Genomic DNA, 21063 nt, shown 5'->3' on the forward strand with positions numbered 1-21063 from the left:
ACACCTATCAGTCTCCTAACACACCTCTCCCCAGACGCACAGCGCTTATTTCCCCGACAAATGCTCTCCCACCTCGCCGACCAAGGCGACGCCATCCTCCTCGCCCCACCCTCCACCCCAACCGCACCATCCCCCCCTCACCTCCACCGCCTCCCCTTCGGCATCGACCACACGGGCCCCGCGACCGTCAGCCGCTTTTTCGTTGTCGCCGATGAAAGAAGTCAAAAGCCGGGGGATAATACCGCACAGGGAGATAAAGGGCGGCCGATGGTCAGCTCGACGTTCAGAGGCCGGCGGCTGCTAGGCGTCCGGATGGATGTGCCGGACGGGTATGAAGGTGTGTGTGTGTGTCATTTTCCTTAGTCGGAACATGGGCCCCCATCAACCAACACGCCCAAACACCCCAACAATAGGCCGGATATACAAAGACGCCCCGCCGCCGCCCGGACGCAGGGACTACACCCGCGCGAAGCAGATATCCGCGACGTTCGATCGGTTCACGGCGTGGGTGCATGACGAGACGCCCGGTGTGGCGAACTGCGATGCGGTGCGGGCACTTGCGTGGTTGGAGATGGCGGAGGATGTGAGTTCCCGTTTTTGCGGTGATGAGATGTGCCACGACACTCGGTGTTGATTTCTGCCTTCGGTGAATGCTAGATACATGCGCATATACAACCGCTGTGAACGCACGCTAGCGGTGAGGAAAAGGAATAGGGAAAGAATGATACAAATGAGGTGCTATCTACATATCAGCGGAAAGGGGGGGCGCAAAAGCGATAAGACCCCAAACTTTCTTGCATCAACTCGCGGTTGCTTTACGAGTCGCCGTCATACTTGTTCTCCTCCCGGGCCTTCTCCGCCGTCTTTATCTGCGGATTCAGGGACATGAAATATGATATACATCAGTGTGTTTCATCCACCTGCACACCCCCTCACAAAACACTACCCCCGTAACTCACCATCCCCTGCGGCGCATCCATCGTCGGCATCACAACCTCCACCACATGGATACTGTCGCGCTCCTCAAACGCCTGCGTCAGCACGCCCACGACGTCCTTTTTCGCTTCCACGCGCCGCTGCAGCCCGAACTTGGGGTACGTGTCCTTGTCCTGCGGGACGGAGAAGTACGACAGCGACTGCGCGTAGGACCACATCGCGGTGCGGTTGTAGCGGCGGGTCGGGCCGTGGATGTAGCGTTCGATTGTATCTGGTGGGGGGAGGGGAGGGAGGGAGGTGTTAGCATTTAGCATTTTTTGTTTGCATAAGATGAATCAGACATGTCAGGCCGGAAATGAGAAGGAAGGTTGTTTGTTGCCTTACATCCGTCGTTGTTGATGATGATGATGATCGGCGTCAGTTTGTGGCGAAGGAAGGTGGACAGCTCGTTGCCGGTGAGCTGGAACGATCCGTCGCCGGTGACCAGAACCGTGCGCAGCGGGCGGTCGAGTTCGCGGCCTGCGACGGCGGTGCCGAGCGCCGCTGCACAAGTGTGTCGAATCAGTTACTGAAATGCGGGGGCGAGGATGAGGTCTATGTATGTTATGTGGACCTACCAGCCGTAGCGAACCCGATACTCCCATACAGCACCTGCGACACGTATCGCGACCCGTCCGCGAGCCGCTGGGTGCTCGTGCCGAAGCTGGACGTGCCCGTCTCCGCGACCACGATGTACGGTTCTTTGCCGAGGAAGGTCCCGAGGGCGTCCCACTGCGCGGCAATATCCAAACATCACGTCAGTACCCACTCCCCTCCCCATGACACCCCCAACAAGCGCAACGTCCAACATACGAAAAAATCATGCCGGATCTCCACCTCGCTGTCGCCCTCCTTGCCCACGGTCCCGACGGGCTCGACGGGGGGCAGGACCCACGGCCTGGGGGTGGGGAGTGCCTCGGCGAGTTTGTCGAGCACGCCGCGGAAGCCGACGCGGTTGTACTGCGCGTGGAAGATGGTGGTGTGCGTCGAATGGAGCTCGATCAGTTTTTCGGGCGGGATGTGGAACGTGAAGCCGCCGGTGTTGAAGTCGCTGTAATTCCATCATCATCGGTGGTGGTGATGAATCGCGGGGGGGAGGAGAATGGAGAACCGAAAAAAGCGCATACCAGACACCCACCTCTTGATCGCGCCGACCATGATCACCAGATCCATGCCCTCCAGCTCCGTCCTCACGTTCGCGGGCGTCAACTCCCCGACATAGCTCCCCCGGAACTGCGGATGGAACTCGCTCACGATCCCCTTCCCCATCGGCGCCTCGTACACCGGAAACCCGCTGGCGTCGATGAACCGTCTCAACTCGCGCTCCACGTGGAACCGCTGCGCACACCCGTCGATCAGGATCGCGGGGCTCTGCGCGGCCTTGATGGCGGAAAGGATGTGTGAGATCGCCTCGCGTTCTGCTTCGGGTGGGTTGGGTGTGTGTGTCAGGTCGAGGGGCGCGAAAGTGCCTGTGATGTTTTTGAGGGCGACGTCGGTGGGGAGGGCGATGTAGACGGGGCGGCGGTGGAGGAGGCATTGGGTGAGGACGCGGTCGATCTCGGAGGCGGCGGTGGAGGGCACGAGGGAGGTTTGGGCGACGGTGACGGGGACGGACATGTTTTGGAAGACGTGGAAGTCGCCGTTGCCGAGGGTGTGGTGGAGGATGGCGCCGTCGGCTTGGGAGACGGTGCTGGGGGTGCCGACGCTGAACGGTTTCGAGAACATGTGTTAGATGGGGGTGAATGAAAAGGGGGTGTTGATGCGATCTTACATGTGCACGACAGGCACCAGCTCCGCCTGCGACCCGGCGATGGCGTTGATGGCCGACAGCTCGCCGACGCCGAACGTGGTGCACAGGGCGCCGATGCCTTTGATGCGGGCATACCCGTCAGCGGCGTACCCGGCGTTGAGTTCGTTGGCGTTGGCGCCCCATTCTATGCCTTCAAAGTCTGAATAGGGGGGTGAAGATGTTTTGGTTCATCCGCACAACAACGCATCAACCATCAAAACCATCAGCCCCATCCACCATAGACGTCAACCATCAACCACTCATCAACAAACAAACACTAGGATGAGTGGAGTCTTGCGGCCTTTGGCGCAATGTGGTCCTCGCTTCGCACAAAAGATCTGACGCGCGCTGAGGCTCGGTAAGAGCCCTCAGACCGACCCTCGCTTCGCTCGTCGCATTCCGCACTCCCTTTGCCCGCCGCAGACAATCCCCAACGTTCGCTCCGCTTGCGGCTCGCATACCTACCCTCGATCTGGTCCAAGAATTCCTGCACACCAAAGCACGCCATCAAAATCAACCCATCGAAAACACACAACATCACAGTATCACGTGTCAAACTATCATACCATATTGAAATCCCCAGGCACGCCAAAAATCATACTACACCCAACCTCCCTGAGCCTGTGGAGGAGGTAATCGCCGACGGTGCAAGAATAAGGGCTTCCTTTGCCGAGCACCTTGTTGAGGGCTTCTTTCGCTGTTTGGGTGACGTTTGACGGCATGATGGGGGTTGGATTTGGGGTGATGGGAGATGGGTGATACTACTGTGGTATGAATGTGAAGGAATACAACGGTTGGCGAACGAGTTCAGTTGAGGAGTGTTATAGTATGGATGTGTTGAGGAACCGGGCAGTATTGGAAGATTGGAAGATTGGATGTTCTTGGGGGTTTATCGGAAATGGAAAGTTCCCGTAGCTATGACGGATCTTTTCATAACGAGCATTTTGGGGGGGAAGAGGGCAGCGGAAGAACCGATGGGGAGACTGGGGTTGGGGGGGAAAGCCACCTTTTTCGGGCGATGACTTCACACCTGCGCTCGCTTCTGTGTGAGGGAGAGATCCTGGACACGCGCATGCGAGAGACTGTGAGGTCATCGCTCCGCCGTCCGGACAGACAGGCACCCCTGGCACACAGACGGCTGAACAGGAACTTGACAGTGAAGAACAGGAACTTGAACTGCGGCATGCGGAAAAGGGCTTGCCGCACGTTCATAACTTTAGCGCCTCGAAGTGGTTGCGATAGATGCACCTCGACAGAAGTCTTCTAGTACCGGAAACAAAGAGAATGAAAAGAATGGCGAGAGTACCCGTGCAGTCACGTGTGCAAATCCTCATCCAAATCCACAAGTCCAAGTCGCAAGTTGTGACGCCTATACAGTATGTGTACAATAACGAAACCCTAACTTGAGGGTTGCTGATCAGAAATGGGGGGGAAGTGGGATGGGGGTGTCAATTAGAAGGACCCACACCACCCTCCCACACCACCCTCAAGTTCTCCCTTGTCTGATCTTTCCCTCGTGGTGCGTCCAGTGGGGGAGATCACATCATGTAAAATAATGGGGGGGGTTGCAAGAAGTCCGCCCGCAGACAAATTTTGCGAGTGGGAATATTATTCCATCAGAATGCATATTTGCGGCTGTTACCAGGGTCCAGACGGACATCAAATGAGGATGTGAGTGTTGGTACCGCGCGACGGGGGGCGGATTGACAGCCACACCCCCCTTTGTTTCTGGACTTGAAGCGACTCTGGGAAAGACTCAGGGCAACATGATTGAGAAGGATGGTCTGCGGCTCCTGTCGCCCGCCCCACTGGCTGATGGACTGCCATATGCCAGGTGCATTGTCCTGTAATATCGCGGAGCTTCTGTTCTCTCCAGACAACCACAAGGCTCCAACGCTACACCCGATTCTCATTTCTCATTATTCCCCTCTGCAGATAGCCAGGCTGCAGGTCCCAGGTCCCACTTTACAACGTCGGCGTAATAATCCCCCTGAGCCCCACACCTTTTGCGGTCCAACCTCCCCTTAACTCTCTGTTCGGCATCACCCGCTGTCCAACCAAACCTCGTCGCTTCCTCCACAAAGCCAAGGACGTACGTCGTGCTTCCCTCCACATTAACCAACCCCCCGCAGCGCATACCACTTTCCATTGCAGCAATAGTCGACTATATATATACCTCATTTGTGCACCTCTTACTCAGTTCCTCACCGAGGTGTGCTTCACGCAATGTCGGAGCCGTCTACCGCCACCGTCCCGACCCCGCCCGCTTCGCCTCTGCCCAAGCCTGCCGCTACCCCTGCACCGCGAAAAGTCCCAGGTCCCGGCGTCGTGCGAACAACTCCGCTCTCGGTCCCAGTGGCTCATGATATCACCTCGCTACTCCTCTCCCTTCAAGGCCTCGATCAGCGTCTCTCGCCATACGTTCGTCCCACCGTCCGAACGGCCCGCTACCTCTTGACATGGAAGAACCCATATGCGTCCTTGCTCACCGTCGCTGTCTATTGCCTGCTCGTCCAAGCCGGATGGAGCTGGACGACGCACACCGTGTTCGCGGCGATCGTCGCAGGCCTCGGATTCGCTTATGCCCGTCGCCTAGGAGCCGCTGGAGCCGGCGGCATCGTCGGTGCAAGGACCCGCCCGGCCCCCCGAACGATCCCGCAGCTTCTTCACTCTTTTATTTGGATGGCCTCATCTCTCCACTCCATCGTTGACGTGATCGACAGCGTCGCCAGACTGCTTACTTTCACTCGTCGCTCCGAATCGGCCTCTCTGGGCTTGTTCCGTGCGGTCCTCATCCTGTGGGCGACCGTCGCCTTTGTTGCCTTTTTATTTGGGTTCAAGCCCATCTTGCTGGTGATTGGAGTCCTGATCCTTGCGTGGCGAAGCGACCCTCTGCAGAAGCTGAGGATCATTGCAAGCACGCATCTGACCGACACCACCCGCAAGTTGGGACTTGATGTCCAGTGGATCGACGAGGAGGACCTCGAACAAGAAGACGATGTCGTGGCCAAGGAGGCTGGAAGTGAGATCACGCTCCGCCGAGCCAGCGAGGTCGCTGCCCGTCAACTCATGGGCAATGCTGGCCCTCGACCTGCACCACCGCAAGGTGTTCGCCGAGTCCCCGCCCCGAACGGTGCCCCTGCTGCTGGACCGGCGGGTGCCACCGTGAGAAGGGTCGTGCGGCCGGGTCCTAGGCCTGCTGCAGCAGCCAAACCTGCCGCCGCTGGAGCTACGTCCAACGTCCCTGTGCGAACTGCTCCCCCTGTGAAGAAACCTGCTGTCGCTGCAACACCGGCGGTGAAGCGCTCGAACCTGCCGCCTACCGCGCCACTCCCTGCGCTGGTTGACGAGGTGGACTTGGAGGAGCGAAAAGCGGTTTCCGATGACATCCCACATCAACCATTGGATGTCATCGAGGAGGAGCCCGAGGTGGACGGTAAACTTGCTGCACCCACCATCGCTCCAGCTGCGGAACAGAACACAACAGAATCCAAGCCACAAACAGAGGGACTATCTCCCGCAGCGCCCGTGAGCGTCGCGGCTACGAAAGAGTTCATAGCCGTTCAACGACCCAACTCCGTAACAAGTTCTGTCTCTTCTTCTGACGGTACCACAGACCGTCTCAAGTCCCGTCTCGCGCAGATCGTCACAAGCCGCACGCCCCCATCCTCCCCACCACCAGCGACGCCCGCAGAGGAGGTCTCAACCGACCCAATCGCTGCTGCTGGTGCTGCTGTGGACCTCAAAGGCGACGATGACGCGCCTGGTTTACTGGACAACATGCCGCTTACCCCCGAACCTGTCGACATTGACGAATCCGGGGTAACGGTCGACGTGCACCCGGACTGGGGTCTCCCGGGTGATGATGACGATTATCGCCGCGACAAATACGGCAGTTTGCTCCGTAACCGCAAAAGGGACGAGGATGTTGATTCCGAGCGCTTGGAGTACGAGACGCAGATTGAGCAGGAAAGGGAGAGGGATCTGCCCTTTGATTCTCGCCGGACCGATCGACGTGCTGAGAGTGATCGTGAGGACGAACCGCCGCGGTCTCGCGTGCATGAGTTGTCGGGCCACCACCGCAGCCTGTCCGCGTCGACTATCGACGATCTCGCTGAGCTTTCCCACCCGCGAAACTCCTTCATGAACAAAACGCCCTCCCCGCGCCCGTCGTCGTCGTTATCCTCCTCATCGTCCCCACCGCGTCCTCACATCGACCCCAACGGATCCTTTTCCCGCCCCCGCCGCGCATCGGACACGTTCAGGCCCGCCGTGCCCACCAGCTTGAACCGCAGCAACCGGTCAGCGTCGGTATCGACCGGTTCCTCAGGTATCAGCGACAGCCACATCGACTCGCACTTCAGAACCCAGCGCCCGCATTTCGAGAACCGCACGGGATCCGACACCGACCACATGTACCAAAACCGTAACATGTCGGAACCCCAGCTACGCGCCGGCCGCATCCCGCGCGAGATGATCCCGCCCCGCTCCATCTCCACCACTTCGCAATCCGACCCCGCCAGGATGGGCAGCGGCGGCCGCACCCCCCGCGACGGCGGCCACCGCCCCTCCTTCGCTTCCTCCTCCGGCGCCAGCAACCGCTCCTCCATCCGCGGATCCAACCGCAAACCCCTCAACCTGGTCCTCAGTTTCGAAACCTACGAGAACCAGCGCTGGTGGGTCGGCGTCGGTTGGGTCCCGCACCTGCTCCCCACGGAGCGCGGACAGTGGACCGACATCAATGGCGACCACAACCTGCCGAAATCCTCCTTCGACCTGCCCCTGTTCAACAAGGAGCATCTCGAACTCATCCGCTCCGGCGGCGTCAAACCCGCGGGTAACGGCAACTCCCCCACGTCCCCGACCCCCTTGAACGGCGGCACGCCCACCCCTCTCCCCGACGACTTTATGTGGGACCTCGACACGGCGTCCACGCGGTACGCCTGGGACTGGGACGGCCCCTGGTTCATCGACATGGCGAAACAGAGCGAGAAGCTCATCGACGAGGACGGGTGGGAGTACGGCGACAATTTCTGGTCCGGGTGGAAAGCGCGCAAGACCCTCAAACGCGTCATCCGCCGGCGGCGGTGGGTGAGGCTGGCACGGTTGTTTGAGATCGGACAGCGCCGGAGCGTACGCTTTGGAGCGAGTACGGTGCTGCAGGAGGGCGAGCTGGAGCCGTATGATCTGGATCTGGACCAGCATCAGAGCAGGCACTACCATATCTCCGCTGCGATGGGGTACGATGACCAGGCCTCCCATGATGGGAGCAGCGACGCGGGGAACGATGCCGGAGTTGGAATGCATAACCCCAACAGGCGGTGGATGGCCGAACCGGACTCGTATGACGATGACCAACACCATCACCACGATGACGGGTACCCACCCTACGACCCACCCGCCGCGCCGGTAACATCCGACGAATACGACCGCTATGAGAACTTCTACGACGACCAACAGCAGCAGCAGCAGCAGGGACATGAGTATGTGGATGAAGATGAGTACGCTGATGACGCGGCGTACCATCAGTACAACAACAGCAGTCGATCGTCACCCCAACACCACCTGCAACAAGCAGCCGACCCCCGCCACGCCCTCTCCCCCTCCGTCACATCCGCTTCCCTCCCCTCGCAGCACACCATCACCCCCGACGACAACCCCCGCTACCCCGACAACCCGTACATCGACGAACGACGTGCGTCGGCGGATTCGCGGGAGGTCATCACCCCCCCCGCCAACGTGACCCCCGCCGCCCCGGCGAGGAGGGAAGAGAAGCGGGAGGAGAGGAAGGAGCGCAAAGAGGAGAAGAAGGAACGGAAGGAGGAGAAGCGCAAGGAGAAGGATGACAAGAAGCGAGAGAAGGAACGGAAGAAAGTTAGGCTGGATCCGTTCTTGGGGGATGCGTTGTTGTGAATGAGGGATTGAGTGATTGGATAGTATAGTATATAGGACCCCCCCCTCGCGACGTATACTTCGTGCGGCGTATGAATAGGACACAGATAGAGAAGACTAGGATTTTTTTTTCTTGTTCACCGCACCCCCCCGCGCTTTTTTTCTTTATACATATATCAATAATACGTTTGTGAATCTGACTCATGTCCCATCCCAATCATTCGAATCACATTTCTTCCGAGAACTAAGGATCTTACAAAATGTTCGGCCCCCCCAAAATCACCAAGAACCTCTCACACCCTCCGCCGCATCATCCCCTCAAACTCCCTCCACCCAACCCTCCCCTCCCTCGCGACACACGCATACGCCTCCTCCACCACCCCGCGGGGCACCGCACCCCCGGCAACCCGCCGCACCAGCGCCGCGAAATCCCCCAGCGTGATGTACCCCCGGCAGCCCCCGTCGGCGGCTCGGAACGCGTGGCGGACGGTGGAGGTGTCCGTGGTGGATGCGAGCGCGAGCGGACGGAAGGCGGTCTTGTGGCCCGCGAGCGTGAGCCACTCCTCCATTGTGATCCGCACGTCATCGCCCCCGCGTGAATGTGGATCATCACCCCCCCCATGGGAGGGCAGGACGGAGAGGAGGTGGTTGAGTTCCCATTTGGAGGGCTTGCAGCCGAGGAGGCCGGTGAGGGCGACTTTGAGGTCGCGGCGGGTGAGATGCCCTTTTTGGGCGGTGTCGGCGCGGTGGAAGATTTGGACGAGATGCGGGTGGGGTGCGGGGGTGGGTGGGGATGGCATGGGTGATGATGCTGGGGGTCCGGGACAATCTGCACAGGGATGGGACGGGGGAGATCAGAGTTCCGTTTCCGACGTCCCAGACTGTGAGAGACTGTGAGTCCTGAGAGTCCCGAGGAGTCTGAGAGGATTGTGAACAGCAGCACAACACGTCCCGCCCCCGACCTCGCTCGCACAGTCCAATCACTTGACGAACATACATATGGAAGTCGTAGAACTGCGCTCCGCTCACTGTGACTGTTGTCCCCCCCAATGCTCTCCGCCGACCTACAGTACCTACCGCGTTCTCCCGACACTCCCTGTTCCAGTGAGCAATGCACAAGTCCTCCATTTCCTCAAGGAGGTCCACCAAGACCACGTCCCACCGAGCGTGCCCGCACGCTTCGGGTTTGCGCAGGAGGACCCGCTGGATGATGTACGGTCGCTTGAGAAGGAGGTATGTATGGATCACAGTGCCCATTCCTATCCGTCTCTTGGTCTCACCCTTGAATTTCACCTCGCCAGACAATAGCATACCTCGAAGGCACCCCCGCCTCCAGCCAATCCGAACGCGAGATCGCACCGGTTCTCGGATGACCAGCAGGAGGCTATGGTTGCGCTTGTGCATGAGCTGTTGCCTTATGAGGAGCCGGAGGCTGAGGGTGCGGGCGACGTGATGGAAGGGGTTGAGGGGGCGAATGGGGACATCGCGAATATGGAGAGGTAATCTGCATCTCGCAATGGAATGGGATGCGCGATTTTTGGCATGGAAGATTGGGATGGTCGGTTGCCTGCTGCTGGCTCCCGCTTGGAGCAATATGTGCGCTCCATGTGGGAAGGCGGACGGAGCCAAGATGTCAGCTTGGAAACTGCGCGGAATGGGAAGGAATGCCCCTATGCCCGAAGCAACATACAGAAGGATATGGTTCGAAAGGCCGGGGACTTCCCGTTCCCGTCGACGGATATTACTCTGGCTGCGTACAGTATGCTGGCATACTGGCTACTTCTGGAGCTTTGGGTGCCCGCCTACTGGCGATTGGGTGGACGTTGCGTCTCGCCGGCAGCCAGCAGGAAACATATGCGTTTGCCGTGTAAGTAGTCGTTGGGATTTTGAACATAACGAGACTAAATACCGGCGGCTTTCCCAGCCGGAATTCTGATGAGCGTCAAGATGACTGATTGGCTTGAGATTACGGTCGATTGGTTTCCTGATGAGCGAGGCCCCGACCCTTTCCACATTCATCTGTTTGCAAGGAACGCGAGCATAGCTTGCAACCTGATTTTTCAAAAGTCGGACCCAGGGCTCCAAGCCGCATGCGCGTCTTACCCCGTAATGTTGAAAGTGCGTAACAAGAAGACCTCAAGTCTTTCATGAGTGGGTTGCGGCGAGCGTGATGTTGTTGCTGCCGCCGGTCTTTGTCGCATCAAACCAAGGTACTTCCGGCTGTCGAATGCATCCCAGAAACGAAAGGCTGCGCATGCTCAACGGACGACCTCAGCACAGGTGCCAGTTCCGGGTTGACTCCAACTGGCGGTGGAGCTACAATTCAATACGGCACGTCCCCACCGCCGCCGGTATGAGCCCACCTCTCGCGCCGAATGTCGAGCACTTTCTGAGACCACCCGCCGTCGGACAAAAGACCTACGAGCTCCTCGTCCGACGTTTCCCGTTAGTCACAAAGTCATCGCCGAAGAGCCGGGTATAACCATTGCCGCATCTCCGCCACTGACTCTGGGATGTTGTTGGACCCCCGAACTTCCGTTGGAGGCCCTCGTGTGTGCGGTCGGTTGGAGGAGCGGAAGGCGTGCTCGGAAGCGAGACAGGTGACTAGACCTCCCCGCTTGAGGTGGGGTTGGTGGGTTATGATGTGGTTGGTGATGTCGTCCATGGTGTCGCTGTCGACGTATTCGGTCGTTACTGGCAGGGAAGTAGACAGTAAGCCAAAGGCAATGAGAAAATACTGAGCCAAGGAGATTTGAGTGATGACTATGACTAGCTTTTGTGTGGGAGAGAACAGCAACAGAGAGTTGCTGTACAATACGGGCCAAATGGGTTGTAAAATGTCGTGATAGTTTCCCCACTCGTCCGATTCCGAACTCGGTTTCAACCTTTTCAACGCAACAGCAGCAGCACAGCAACCAAATACGGACAGATAGACCGACTCAGAGACCGACTGGCTTCGGGCACATAGCAAGCAGCGCCTTACCACATTGTTGGTGATACGAGATTTGAGAAAGGGTCGGAACACGAAATCCTCGTCGTCGTCACCTTCGAATTGCACACAGTTCTCCCCTACCGCCTGAACACATATATAGTACATGCTAAGCCCGGAGGAATTCATACCCCAGGCGGTGGGGGCCCGCCTCCCCGTCAACAAAGTATCGGTCGTCAACGGCGAGGAACAACAGCATTGGCAGAAAGCCGAGATTCTATCTATCCGTAATGACGAACCAAACAGCAAACATCCCGTGGAGTTCTACGTCCATTACGAAGGGTTCAACAAACGATTAGACGAATGGGTACCGCTTTCCGCTCTTGATCTGTCCAAAGTCAAGTTCGGGAAAACACAGAAAAAATCAGCTCCTAATGCCGTGCCTGGAGCAAAAGGCACGACCGTGGCAGCCCCGCCCGTTACGCCGAGTGGGAACCCGGCTTCGAGAGTAGAAGGGAGTGGGTCCGGCGCTGCGTTTGGCGTTCCGCACAATGCCATCGTACCGCAGAAACGAAAACGGCCAGACCGGGACCGGACGCCGTCGGAAAAGCAGTCGCAGGCGACACCCATGGACACGACGAGCGAGCAGGCTAGCCAGGATGCCGGCAATGTGGAGGGAGGCGAAGGCGGAGAGGAAGGCGGGGAAGAGGAGGACACGTTCTCGAAAGAGAAGGAGCTGGAGAAGCTGCGCGTGGGCGGGTCCATGACCCAATGTTTAACGGAGGTTGCTCGTTTGAAGAACATCAACAAGATCGTGATGGGCAAATACGAGGTGGAGGCGTGGTACTTCTCCCCTTATCCCGAAGAGTTCTCGCAACTTCCGCGCATCTACCTCTGCGAGTTTTGCCTGGAAGCAGTAGGATCCGCACGGCAGTTTGAGCGGCATCGCGCCAAATGCACGCTCCGGCACCCACCCGGCAACGAAATCTACCGCGACGAACAATCTCACATCTCGTTCTGGGAGATCGACGGCAAGCGGCAACGTCAATACTGCCGTAACCTCTGCCTCCTCTCAAAACTCTTCCTCGATCACAAAACCCTCTATTACGACGTCGACCCATTCATGTTTTACATAATGACCAGCAGCGACAACGTCGGACATCACTTCCTCGGCTACTTCTCCAAAGAGAAACACTCCTCCGAGGACTACAACGTCGCATGCATCCTCACCCTCCCGCAACACCAACGCATGGGCTACGGCAAACTGCTCATCCAGTTCTCCTACGAATTGTCCAAGATCGAGAAAAAGACCGGGTCTCCCGAGAAACCCCTCTCCGACCTCGGGCTCCTCTCGTACCGCTCCTACTGGGCAGACACCATCCTCGAGAAGCTGTACGAGTACAAGGGCGAGCTCAGCATTCAGGAACTCAGCGAGGAGACGAGCATCACACCTGATGACATCATGCATACCCTACAGGCACTGGACTTGATCAAGTACTACCGTGGGTTGTATGTGATTTACTTGAGTCAGGGGAATATGCAGCACCATGAGAAGAATGTGGCGAAGAATCGGACGAGGATTGATCCGGCGAAGTTGCATTGGACGCCGCCGAAATTTACCGCCAGTCAGTTGAGATATGGCTATTGAGTGGATTGAACGAGCCAAATCCAAGACCGTCGGCAAGACGAAGGGGGATAGGGCCAGTCAACCTAATCAAATCAACCCTCCCCTCGCCCAAATACCCGTCCCCTGTCCCCCAATCCCTATCTCCTTTGTACATTTTGTTCTTTAATTTTTGGGCTACTGAAGTAGCGGATGGAAAATGATTTTTTGTCCATTATGACTGTCCGTCGAATGTATCGGGATTGATATTTGAAAGTGTTGTCTTTTTTTGGAAATCCTCATACGCCCTCGGGAGATTGCTCGCTGCGTTTAGTAAAGCCCTAGATCCTGCAACCCCCCGAATCGCGTGAACCGCTAACCCTAACCCGAGCGGAACTTCCCGACTTTCCCGACATTCGGGACTGGCTTACTTTCCACTTACTTCTCTATAGTCTAGTTCTGATCTGGCAACATCTTCTCTCAAACTGCACCTAGTACATAGTAGATCGATGGCAGCGACAACCGCAGCCAGCACGGTCGCAATGGCCGCCCAGCCTTTGGGTGCAACGGTAGGTACACCTGCCTCAATTCGCACTTCTTGACCTCCCCAGCTAAACCCTTGTCAAACTGCCCTCCCTCAGGTCCAGCTGTTTCTATCCGAGACGGCCATGCTCTTGAACGAGCTAAAGTCAGTGCTCTCAGCAAGCCCGGTTCTGGCTCACTCTAGACGCGCTACCGCTGCACAGGCACAGGCACAGGCAGGGTCTGGCGCGACGCAACCACAACAACGCTCGGGAAGCGTAGAATCCGGCTCGGAAACGTTTGATAACATCCGGGGCGATGTGGAGCGGAATACGCTGATGGACGATGGAAAATCGATATGGGAGTTTGCTCAGTCAGAGGCACAGCCAGCCCTTAGTGAATTGCTGGAAGAGGCTACGATTGCGGTCGAGAAGCTCTCAGAGTCCGTGCCCGCTGGTCCTCTGCCAAGCGGGGAATCAGCGAGTCAAGTATTCAATGCTTTGAATGCATTGGGTCGTATCACTCCCCTGATGCAAACCTTGGCCGCCGCGGAGCTGGACGGACAAGCTCGCAAGCATCCATCAGAGCGAGACGGCCGGTTGCGAACACATAAGGACCCAGCGCCGTTCGCCTCCCGTCCCTCCTCGCCGTTCATTTCCACTGCACGGAACCATCACACCTTACATTTGCGACCGGCCGTACCAGGAGCAGCATCATACCAAAAGCGCCAATACTGGTCTGAACGCAAGCTGCAGAAACTCCAACTCGACGAATCAAGCGACCCGACCTTCCGCACCGACCCCAGACGACAAGCCGAGCTCTACAAAGAGATCCTCAAAACAGGCAATCATTACGCGCTCATCGACCGCTACGAAAAGCAGCCCCAACTCGATGCCGTTTCGGCGCGGTACCCCGCTGCCGCACGGGCGGCGGACGCACAGCGTATCCAGATGGACCCGGACTGTGCGAAGGCGTATGTGTCGGCCTTAATGAAGGAGGGGAACGTGGATCGGTTGGCGGAGCGGGTCCTGGCGGCTACGAATGCCGCTGCGGGGAGGCCGTCGTCGTTAGCGGGTTTTGGAGCGTCATCTTCCGGTGTCCCGCAATCGCCCCTGAGTTTGTCGCCGTTTGAGGATAAAGGTGGCCCGTCAATCGTAGAATCGCGGGACCACTGGGTGCAAACTAACCCCGCGGAATGGGACCGCGCGCTGAATCGCAGCGACGGAAACGTGTCTTCCGCCGCTATGAGGAAGAGAATGGCCGCATACAATAATCAATCGAATGGATCGGGGAATGCGAATGGGCCGGATGGTCGACCGATTCAGGTCGTAATTAGCGAAGCGTGGTCGTGGAGCAAGTTTGCGCGGAAGTTTGGGTCTAAGGTGCTTTACGGCATTTTGCTTATGACGGGTCTCAACGTCTTGCTGGACTCGCAAGGGATCATCAAATCGGGTACGTCGCATATGAGTTGCGCTGCTCGTCGGGTGGGGTATGTTGCTGATGAAGCGGGGTTGTGTTGTTCCAGGCATGAACGCGGCGGAAGTGGAGCCGAACAGCATGGCACAATCGATCAAGTTTGAGGACGTGCAGGGCGTTGATGAGGCGAAGCATGAGCTTGAGGAGGTTGTGGCGTTCTTGAAGGAACCGAAGAAGTTTATGGAGGTTGGTGGGAAGCTTCCGAAAGGTAAGATGCGGCTATAATTTGCAGTGACATATCTGCTAGTTGGCAAGGAACTCAATCCGCCCTATCACTTTCGTTGCCAGGCGTCCTTCTGTACGGACCACCAGGAACCGGCAAAACGCATCTCGCGCGCGCCGTAGCAGGCGAAGCCGGCGTCGCTTTCTTCCAGATGAGCGGAAGCGAGTTTGACGAGCTGTATGTTGGCGTTGGCGCTCGCCGTGTTCGCGAATTGTTTGCGGCGGCGAAGAAGAAAGCCCCGTGCATCATTTTCATCGATGAGCTGGACGCGGTGGGCAGCAAGAGGAATGCGAAGGATCAGAGTTATATGCGGCAGACGCTGAATCAGTTACTTGTTGAGTTGGATGGGTACGTTTTCTTGGGAAATGGTGGATCTCGGGCAAACTCTGACCAAAGCGATTCCTTACAGGTTTTCATCAGGAGAAGGCATCATTATCATCGCCGCAACAAACACCCCTGAAGCCCTCGACAAAGCGCTCGTGCGCCCCGGACGTTTCGACCGTCTCGTCCCCGTCCCCCTCCCCGACGTGCAAGGCCGCACGAAGATCCTCGAAGTACACTCCAAGCCTGTATCCGTCTCCCCTAACGTCGACATGCACACGATCGCTCGCGGCACACCCGGCTTCTCCGGCGCTGACCTCGCCAACCTCATCAACCACGCCGCGATCAAAGCCTCCAAAGAGGGCGTGCGCTCCGTGCGCATGGAAGACCTCGAATGGGCAAAAGACAAGATCATCATGGGCTCCGAACGCAAATCCGCCGTCATCACCGAACACAACAAGAACCTCACTGCTTACCACGAGGGCGGACATACCCTCGTCGCCCTGCACACCCCCGGTGCCACACCATTGCACAAAGTCACTGTGATACCCCGTGGCAATGCCCTCGGCGTCACGGTGCAGCTCCCCGAGGCCGACAAGACCAACCATACCCGGAAAGAGCTGTATGCGATGCTGGACGTGTGCATGGGCGGCCGCGTGGCGGAGGAAATGATCTTTGGCCCGGATGAAGTCACGACGGGCGCGAGCTCGGATTTGCAAAAGGCCACGGCGGTCGCGAGGGAGATGGTGCTGTCTTATGGGATGAGTGAGAAGGTTGGCGCGGTTGGATATGGAGAGGATGGGTGGGATCGGTTGAGTCCGGCGACGAAGGGGGTGATTGAGATGGAGGTCAAGAATTTGTTGGATGTCAGTTATCGTCTTCTCCCCTTTCTCGATGGAGTTTGGGTGTTGGATTATCGACCATTCGATTGACCTCGTTTCTGTCTCTCTTTCCTTTGTTGTTCTATACAGGGCGCATACGCCCGCGCCACGCACCTCCTCAAAACCCACAAAGAGGAACTGCACCGGCTCGCGCGTGCACTCATGGAGCACGAGACGCTGGATGTAGATGAGATTCGGATCGTCGTCAAAGGTAATCATCATCACACACGCCTGTTGTCGTCCATTTCCTTCCCATCTCAACCTCTGACTCTGCGATGTTTTCGATCAATGTATAGGCGGCCGCATAAAACCATTGAAAGCAAAGTTGTTGGAGTCGGAGAAGGGTGCGGCTGTTAAGGGCGCGGGCGCTGCTGCTGCAACGACGGCCCCTTCGGCATCGAGTGGTGGTGGGATGGGCGTGAAGAATGGGTTCCCTGGCAAGCTGTAGAGGAGCGATGGGACTTTTGGAGGATGTGGGAAGGGCCGGTTGTGAGTGGGACGCGTCTTGCGGAGCTTGGGGGCCGCAGTACTATTCGACTCGACATCAGTGAATTGCCCTCCTTTCGCGGGAGCGAATCCTGGCGGAAACGGCAACCACTACACGGGGAAAAGTTGAGAAACGGAGCAGGTTTCCGAATACCCTTCCCACCCGCTCGCCCATTGTATTTCTTCCAATCGACACTCGACATCACTCCTCCCCCCAACGTTCGCCGATTCCAGATACTTGCAAAATCCCCCGGGATAGTGTCGATTCGGGGAGTCGACACATTCAAAACCCATCCGGCGTCAATTAACGGCCCATCGTCGGACAGGCGGTGCGACACGCGCCCATGTTCCGTTGCGGTTGAGCGGGTCAGGCCTCACACCCACAACGACGAACTACCGAAACCCCTCCGTCACCGTGCATTCAGGCCCTCCTTTACAGACGCCAGTCATTAGAGATGTAGAACGCCCCGGTGTCCCGCTGGATCGCTGGGTGGTCGTGGGGTGAGGAACGAAAGCAAAGCACCGCATCTGTCGTTGGCTGCCTCTTCTTTGGGACCTGCCCAAGTCATGGTTTTTGTTATGGTATATTTTTTTTATGTATATACAGAAGTTTTCATGTTTAGACTAGTTTCTCCTCCGACGGCTGATGCCGCAACCCCGTCCGCTTCCTAGCGGTCACCATGCCCTCAAAGTTTGATAAAGTCTCTCACGCTCATACCATGTTTGCGTCCAGGTTCGTCGTCCGCCACGCGTGCCGCGGTTGCGATTGTTGGGTTGGCCGCAGAAGCGCGGGGGTCCAGAAAGCGCGAGGGGAGCGTGCTTGTGCGAGACTCCGCGAGAGAGAGAGAGAGAGCCATTGGCCCCATGTGCTAATGACGTATGCACTTGCCCCTCCACGCGCGCACCCCCTCCTGCCGCGTCCAGGTGCACGACCGCAACCAGATCCCTCCGAGAACCCCCAGACGGGTGCGCGTGCCCGCTCGCCCGTCTCTCTGTGCCAAGTCCCCTCGGGCGCGCACCCAGCACGCCCCCCGTCGTAGTAGAATAACGCGCAGAGAACCATTATAACAGGGATGGGCGACTTTCCTTGTGGGGGTTTCGATAGCTTTTGCTTCCAGCCTTCCAAAGCGGTAGAAAAACCCTCAAAACAGAGGGCCCCACTTCTCCCTCTGCAGGCCCCCACCCACTCCCCCGCTCAACCTCAAAGCGCACGGGCTCCCGCAAAACGAACTCGGTGGTGAGTAACGTCCCTCTCTGCGCTACTCTTTGCAAAGCGTCATGATCTAGGACCAACAACCTCTCGCGTCCCCGAAAACTAGTATCCCACGACGCACCCCACATTCACCGCTACTGCCCCGACAACACCTACTACCATCCACTCGAAGATATGCCAGCCCGCGTAGAAGAAGGGAAACCTACCCCACTCGGAGCCACCTGGGACGGTCTTGGAGTCAACTTTGCTCTCTTCTCCGTTCACGCGACGAAAGTTGAGCTATGTATCTTTTCCGCCGACGGCACTGAGGAGCTGGAGCGGATCGAGCTGCCCGAGTACACCGATGAGGTGTGGCACGGATACCTGCCGGATGCTCGTCCAGGTACCGTGTACGGCTACAGGGTCTACGGCCCGTACGAGCCACATAACGGGCACAGGTTCAATCCCAACAAGCTGGTGATTGATCCTTATGCAAAGAACTTTGTCGGCGAGCTCATCTGGGACAACATCCTCTTCGGGTACCAGATCGGACACCCTGACAAGGATCTGTCGTTCGACGACAGGGATAGCGCAAAGTTTATGCCAAAGTGTCAGGTGGTGGACCCCGCTTTCACTTGGGGACGGGAGAGGAAACCCGAGGTTCCTTGGGAAAAGACCATCTTTTATGAGACCCATGTCAAGGGATTCACCAAGCGTCACCCCGCCGTGCCAGAGAACCTGCGAGGAACGTATGCTGGTTTGGGGCACGAGGCCGTCGTCAGTTACATCAAGTCGCTGGGCGTCACGTCCGTCGAACTGCTACCCGTACATTTCTTCATCGACGACAAGTACCTGCTCGACAACAACCTCGTCAACTACTGGGGTTACAACTCGATCGGCTTTTTTGCTCCCGACCCGCGGTACTCTGCCACCAACCGTATTGAAGAGTTCAAGGAGATGGTCGCTCGACTGCACGCCGCCGGCATCGAGGTGATTCTTGACGTTGTTTACAACCACACACCCGAAGGCAACGAGATGGGTCCCACCATGTGCTTCAAGGGGATCGACAACAAGACGTACTACAAGATGTACCACGAGAACAACAGATACTACGTGAACGACACCGGATGCGGAAACACCGTAGATCTCTCGCACGGGAGGGTCAACCAGCTCGTGTTAGACAGTCTCCGATACTGGGTCGAGGAGATGCATGTTGACGGCTTCCGTTTCGATCTGGCCACCATCTTGGGCAGAGAAATGTGGGGTTTCAACGACAACGGCGCCTTCTTGAACTCGGTCCGGCAGGACCCTGTCTTGTCCCGCGTCAAGCTCGTCGCTGAGCCGTGGGATATCGGGTTGGGTGGATACCAGGTGGGCCACTTCTCCCCTGGTTGGGCGGAATGGAACGACAGGTATCGCGACACGGTCCGTGAATACTGGAAGGGCGACCAGGGCAGGCTACCCGAGCTCGCCTCTCGCATCACGGGTTCCGGGGACATCTTCTACCGCTGTGGCCGCAAACCCTGGGCCTCGGTCAACTTTATCACCGCGCACGATGGGTTCTGCCTGCATGACTGCGTTTCGTACAACGAAAAGCACAACCACGCCAACGGCGAAGGCAACCGCGACGGCTCCAACGACAACCTGTCCTGGAATCACGGCCACGAAGGGCACACAACAGACGAGGGCATCCTCCGCCTCCGCGAGCGCACGAAGCGCAACATGCTCACCACCCTCCTCTTCTCACAAGGCACCCCGCTCCTCCTCGCCGGCGACGAATTCGGCCGCACCCAAAACGGAAACAACAATACCTATTGCCAAGACAACGAGATCAACTGGGTCGACTGGGAAGGTATCACCGACGACGGCAAGTCCCTCCTCGAATTCACCCGCCGCCTCATCTGGCTCCGCCAAACCTTCCCCGTCCTCCGCCGTAATCGTTGGTACACCGGCGCCTTCAACGAAGAGGAAGGTGTGAAAGACGCCACGTGGGTCACGCCCGCGGGCACGGAAATGACCGAAGAAACCTGGATGGACCCCAACGCGCGCTGCATGGGCATCGTCTTCGATGGTCGCGCCCAAGCAACAGGGATCAAACGCCCCGGAACAGACGTCACCGTCCTCCTTATCGTCAACTCCCACCACGACGTGGTCAACTTCACTCTCCCCGAAGCCGTCGGCGGCGCCCACTGGCAGCTCTTCGTCGACACCAACCAGCCGCAGCTCGTCAAAGCGCCCGTATTCGAATTCGGACACACGTATGGCGTCACGGGCCGATCGGCGCTGATGTTTGCGCTCAGACGGGAAGATGCGGATGGGAATGAGGTCGTTAGACGCGCGGTCAAAGCCGTTGAGCAGATTGCGGAGAACCCGATCAATCTCGAGGTGCCGGAACATGCGGGGGAGAGCAGTCTGACGAGGAAGAAGTCGTTGGCGAGGCCGGCGTCGTAGTCGTCGTGTGTATGTGATGTGTCTCACTTTCCCGCCCCACCCTCCGCTATCCGACTTGGTAAATAGCTATACCCTAGCTTCATCGAGATATCAGAAGCCCCAATACCCCCCTGCTTTTGATCCCCCGATCCCCATCCCTTCCCCTCTTTGACCTAGTACCACCTCAGTGGGAAACCATACACGAACACAAATACAGACGCATATATGCATGCTATCCCGGATGCCGAATGTGGCCTGGTCCTTGAAAGATCCATGTACAGCAACAGCCTGGACATTTTACGACCTGCCCTCTGGGCGATTTACATGTAAGTCACGCATGTATA

General features: G+C 57.8%; 8 protein-coding genes across 8 annotated transcripts; 6 read left to right on the forward strand and 2 right to left on the reverse strand.

Moving 5' to 3' along the window:
- Window positions 1-60: 60 nt before the first annotated feature.
- Window positions 61-684, forward strand: EV422DRAFT_570184 (uncharacterized protein; the record flags this gene model as incomplete). Its single annotated transcript, XM_053072849.1, has 3 exons — window positions 61-337; window positions 414-583; window positions 658-684. The coding sequence occupies 3 exons, from the start codon at window positions 61-63 to the stop codon at window positions 682-684; spliced, it is 474 nt and encodes a 157-aa protein (XP_052923008.1).
- Window positions 685-755: 71 nt separating this feature from the next.
- Window positions 756-3590, reverse strand: EV422DRAFT_203636 (thiamine diphosphate-binding protein). The gene is made up of 9 exons (XM_053065317.1): window positions 3331-3590; window positions 3230-3251; window positions 2747-2924; window positions 2114-2680; window positions 1789-2026; window positions 1554-1707; window positions 1321-1479; window positions 960-1207; window positions 756-869 (listed from the first exon to the last, which is right to left on the reverse strand). The coding sequence occupies exons 1-9, from the start codon at window positions 3484-3486 to the stop codon at window positions 816-818; spliced, it is 1776 nt and encodes a 591-aa protein (XP_052923009.1). The 5' UTR covers window positions 3487-3590; the 3' UTR covers window positions 756-815.
- A 1027-nt stretch (window positions 3591-4617) lies between these two features.
- EV422DRAFT_539760 (uncharacterized protein) lies at window positions 4618-8985 on the forward strand. The gene has a single exon (XM_053071085.1). The coding sequence runs from the start codon at window positions 4991-4993 to the stop codon at window positions 8675-8677; it is 3687 nt and encodes a 1228-aa protein (XP_052923010.1). The 5' UTR covers window positions 4618-4990; the 3' UTR covers window positions 8678-8985.
- Window positions 8950-9456, reverse strand: EV422DRAFT_570187 (uncharacterized protein; the record flags this gene model as incomplete). Its single annotated transcript, XM_053072850.1, has 1 exon — window positions 8950-9456. The coding sequence occupies one exon, from the start codon at window positions 9454-9456 to the stop codon at window positions 8950-8952; it is 507 nt and encodes a 168-aa protein (XP_052923011.1).
- Window positions 9457-9808: 352 nt separating this feature from the next.
- On the forward strand, window positions 9809-10709 carry EV422DRAFT_203744 (uncharacterized protein). The gene is made up of 2 exons (XM_053065318.1): window positions 9809-9889; window positions 9958-10709. The coding sequence occupies exon 2, from the start codon at window positions 10131-10133 to the stop codon at window positions 10590-10592; it is 462 nt and encodes a 153-aa protein (XP_052923012.1). The 5' UTR covers window positions 9809-9889; window positions 9958-10130; the 3' UTR covers window positions 10593-10709.
- Window positions 10710-11489: 780 nt separating this feature from the next.
- On the forward strand, window positions 11490-13450 carry EV422DRAFT_539763 (acyl-CoA N-acyltransferase). The gene has a single exon (XM_053071086.1). The coding sequence runs from the start codon at window positions 11752-11754 to the stop codon at window positions 13231-13233; it is 1482 nt and encodes a 493-aa protein (XP_052923013.1). The 5' UTR covers window positions 11490-11751; the 3' UTR covers window positions 13234-13450.
- A 1516-nt stretch (window positions 13451-14966) lies between these two features.
- Window positions 14967-16968, forward strand: EV422DRAFT_499537 (peptidase family M41-domain-containing protein; the record flags this gene model as incomplete). The annotated part of the gene is made up of 5 exons (XM_053068090.1): window positions 14967-15162; window positions 15236-15394; window positions 15475-15757; window positions 15819-16596; window positions 16702-16968. The coding sequence occupies 5 exons, from the start codon at window positions 14967-14969 to the stop codon at window positions 16966-16968; spliced, it is 1683 nt and encodes a 560-aa protein (XP_052923014.1).
- A 1210-nt stretch (window positions 16969-18178) lies between these two features.
- Window positions 18179-20960, forward strand: EV422DRAFT_539766 (glycogen debranching enzyme GlgX). Its single transcript, XM_053071087.1, has one exon. It carries the CDS (start codon window positions 18485-18487, stop codon window positions 20738-20740), a length of 2256 nt encoding a protein of 751 aa, XP_052923015.1. The 5' UTR covers window positions 18179-18484; the 3' UTR covers window positions 20741-20960.
- Window positions 20961-21063: the final 103 nt, after the last annotated feature.

The sequence above is a fragment of the Fimicolochytrium jonesii genome (genome assembly GCF_025526975.1).
Source record: "Fimicolochytrium jonesii strain JEL569 chromosome Unknown EV422scaffold_24, whole genome shotgun sequence".
NCBI classification, from domain to species: domain Eukaryota; kingdom Fungi; phylum Chytridiomycota; class Chytridiomycetes; order Spizellomycetales; family Powellomycetaceae; genus Fimicolochytrium; species Fimicolochytrium jonesii.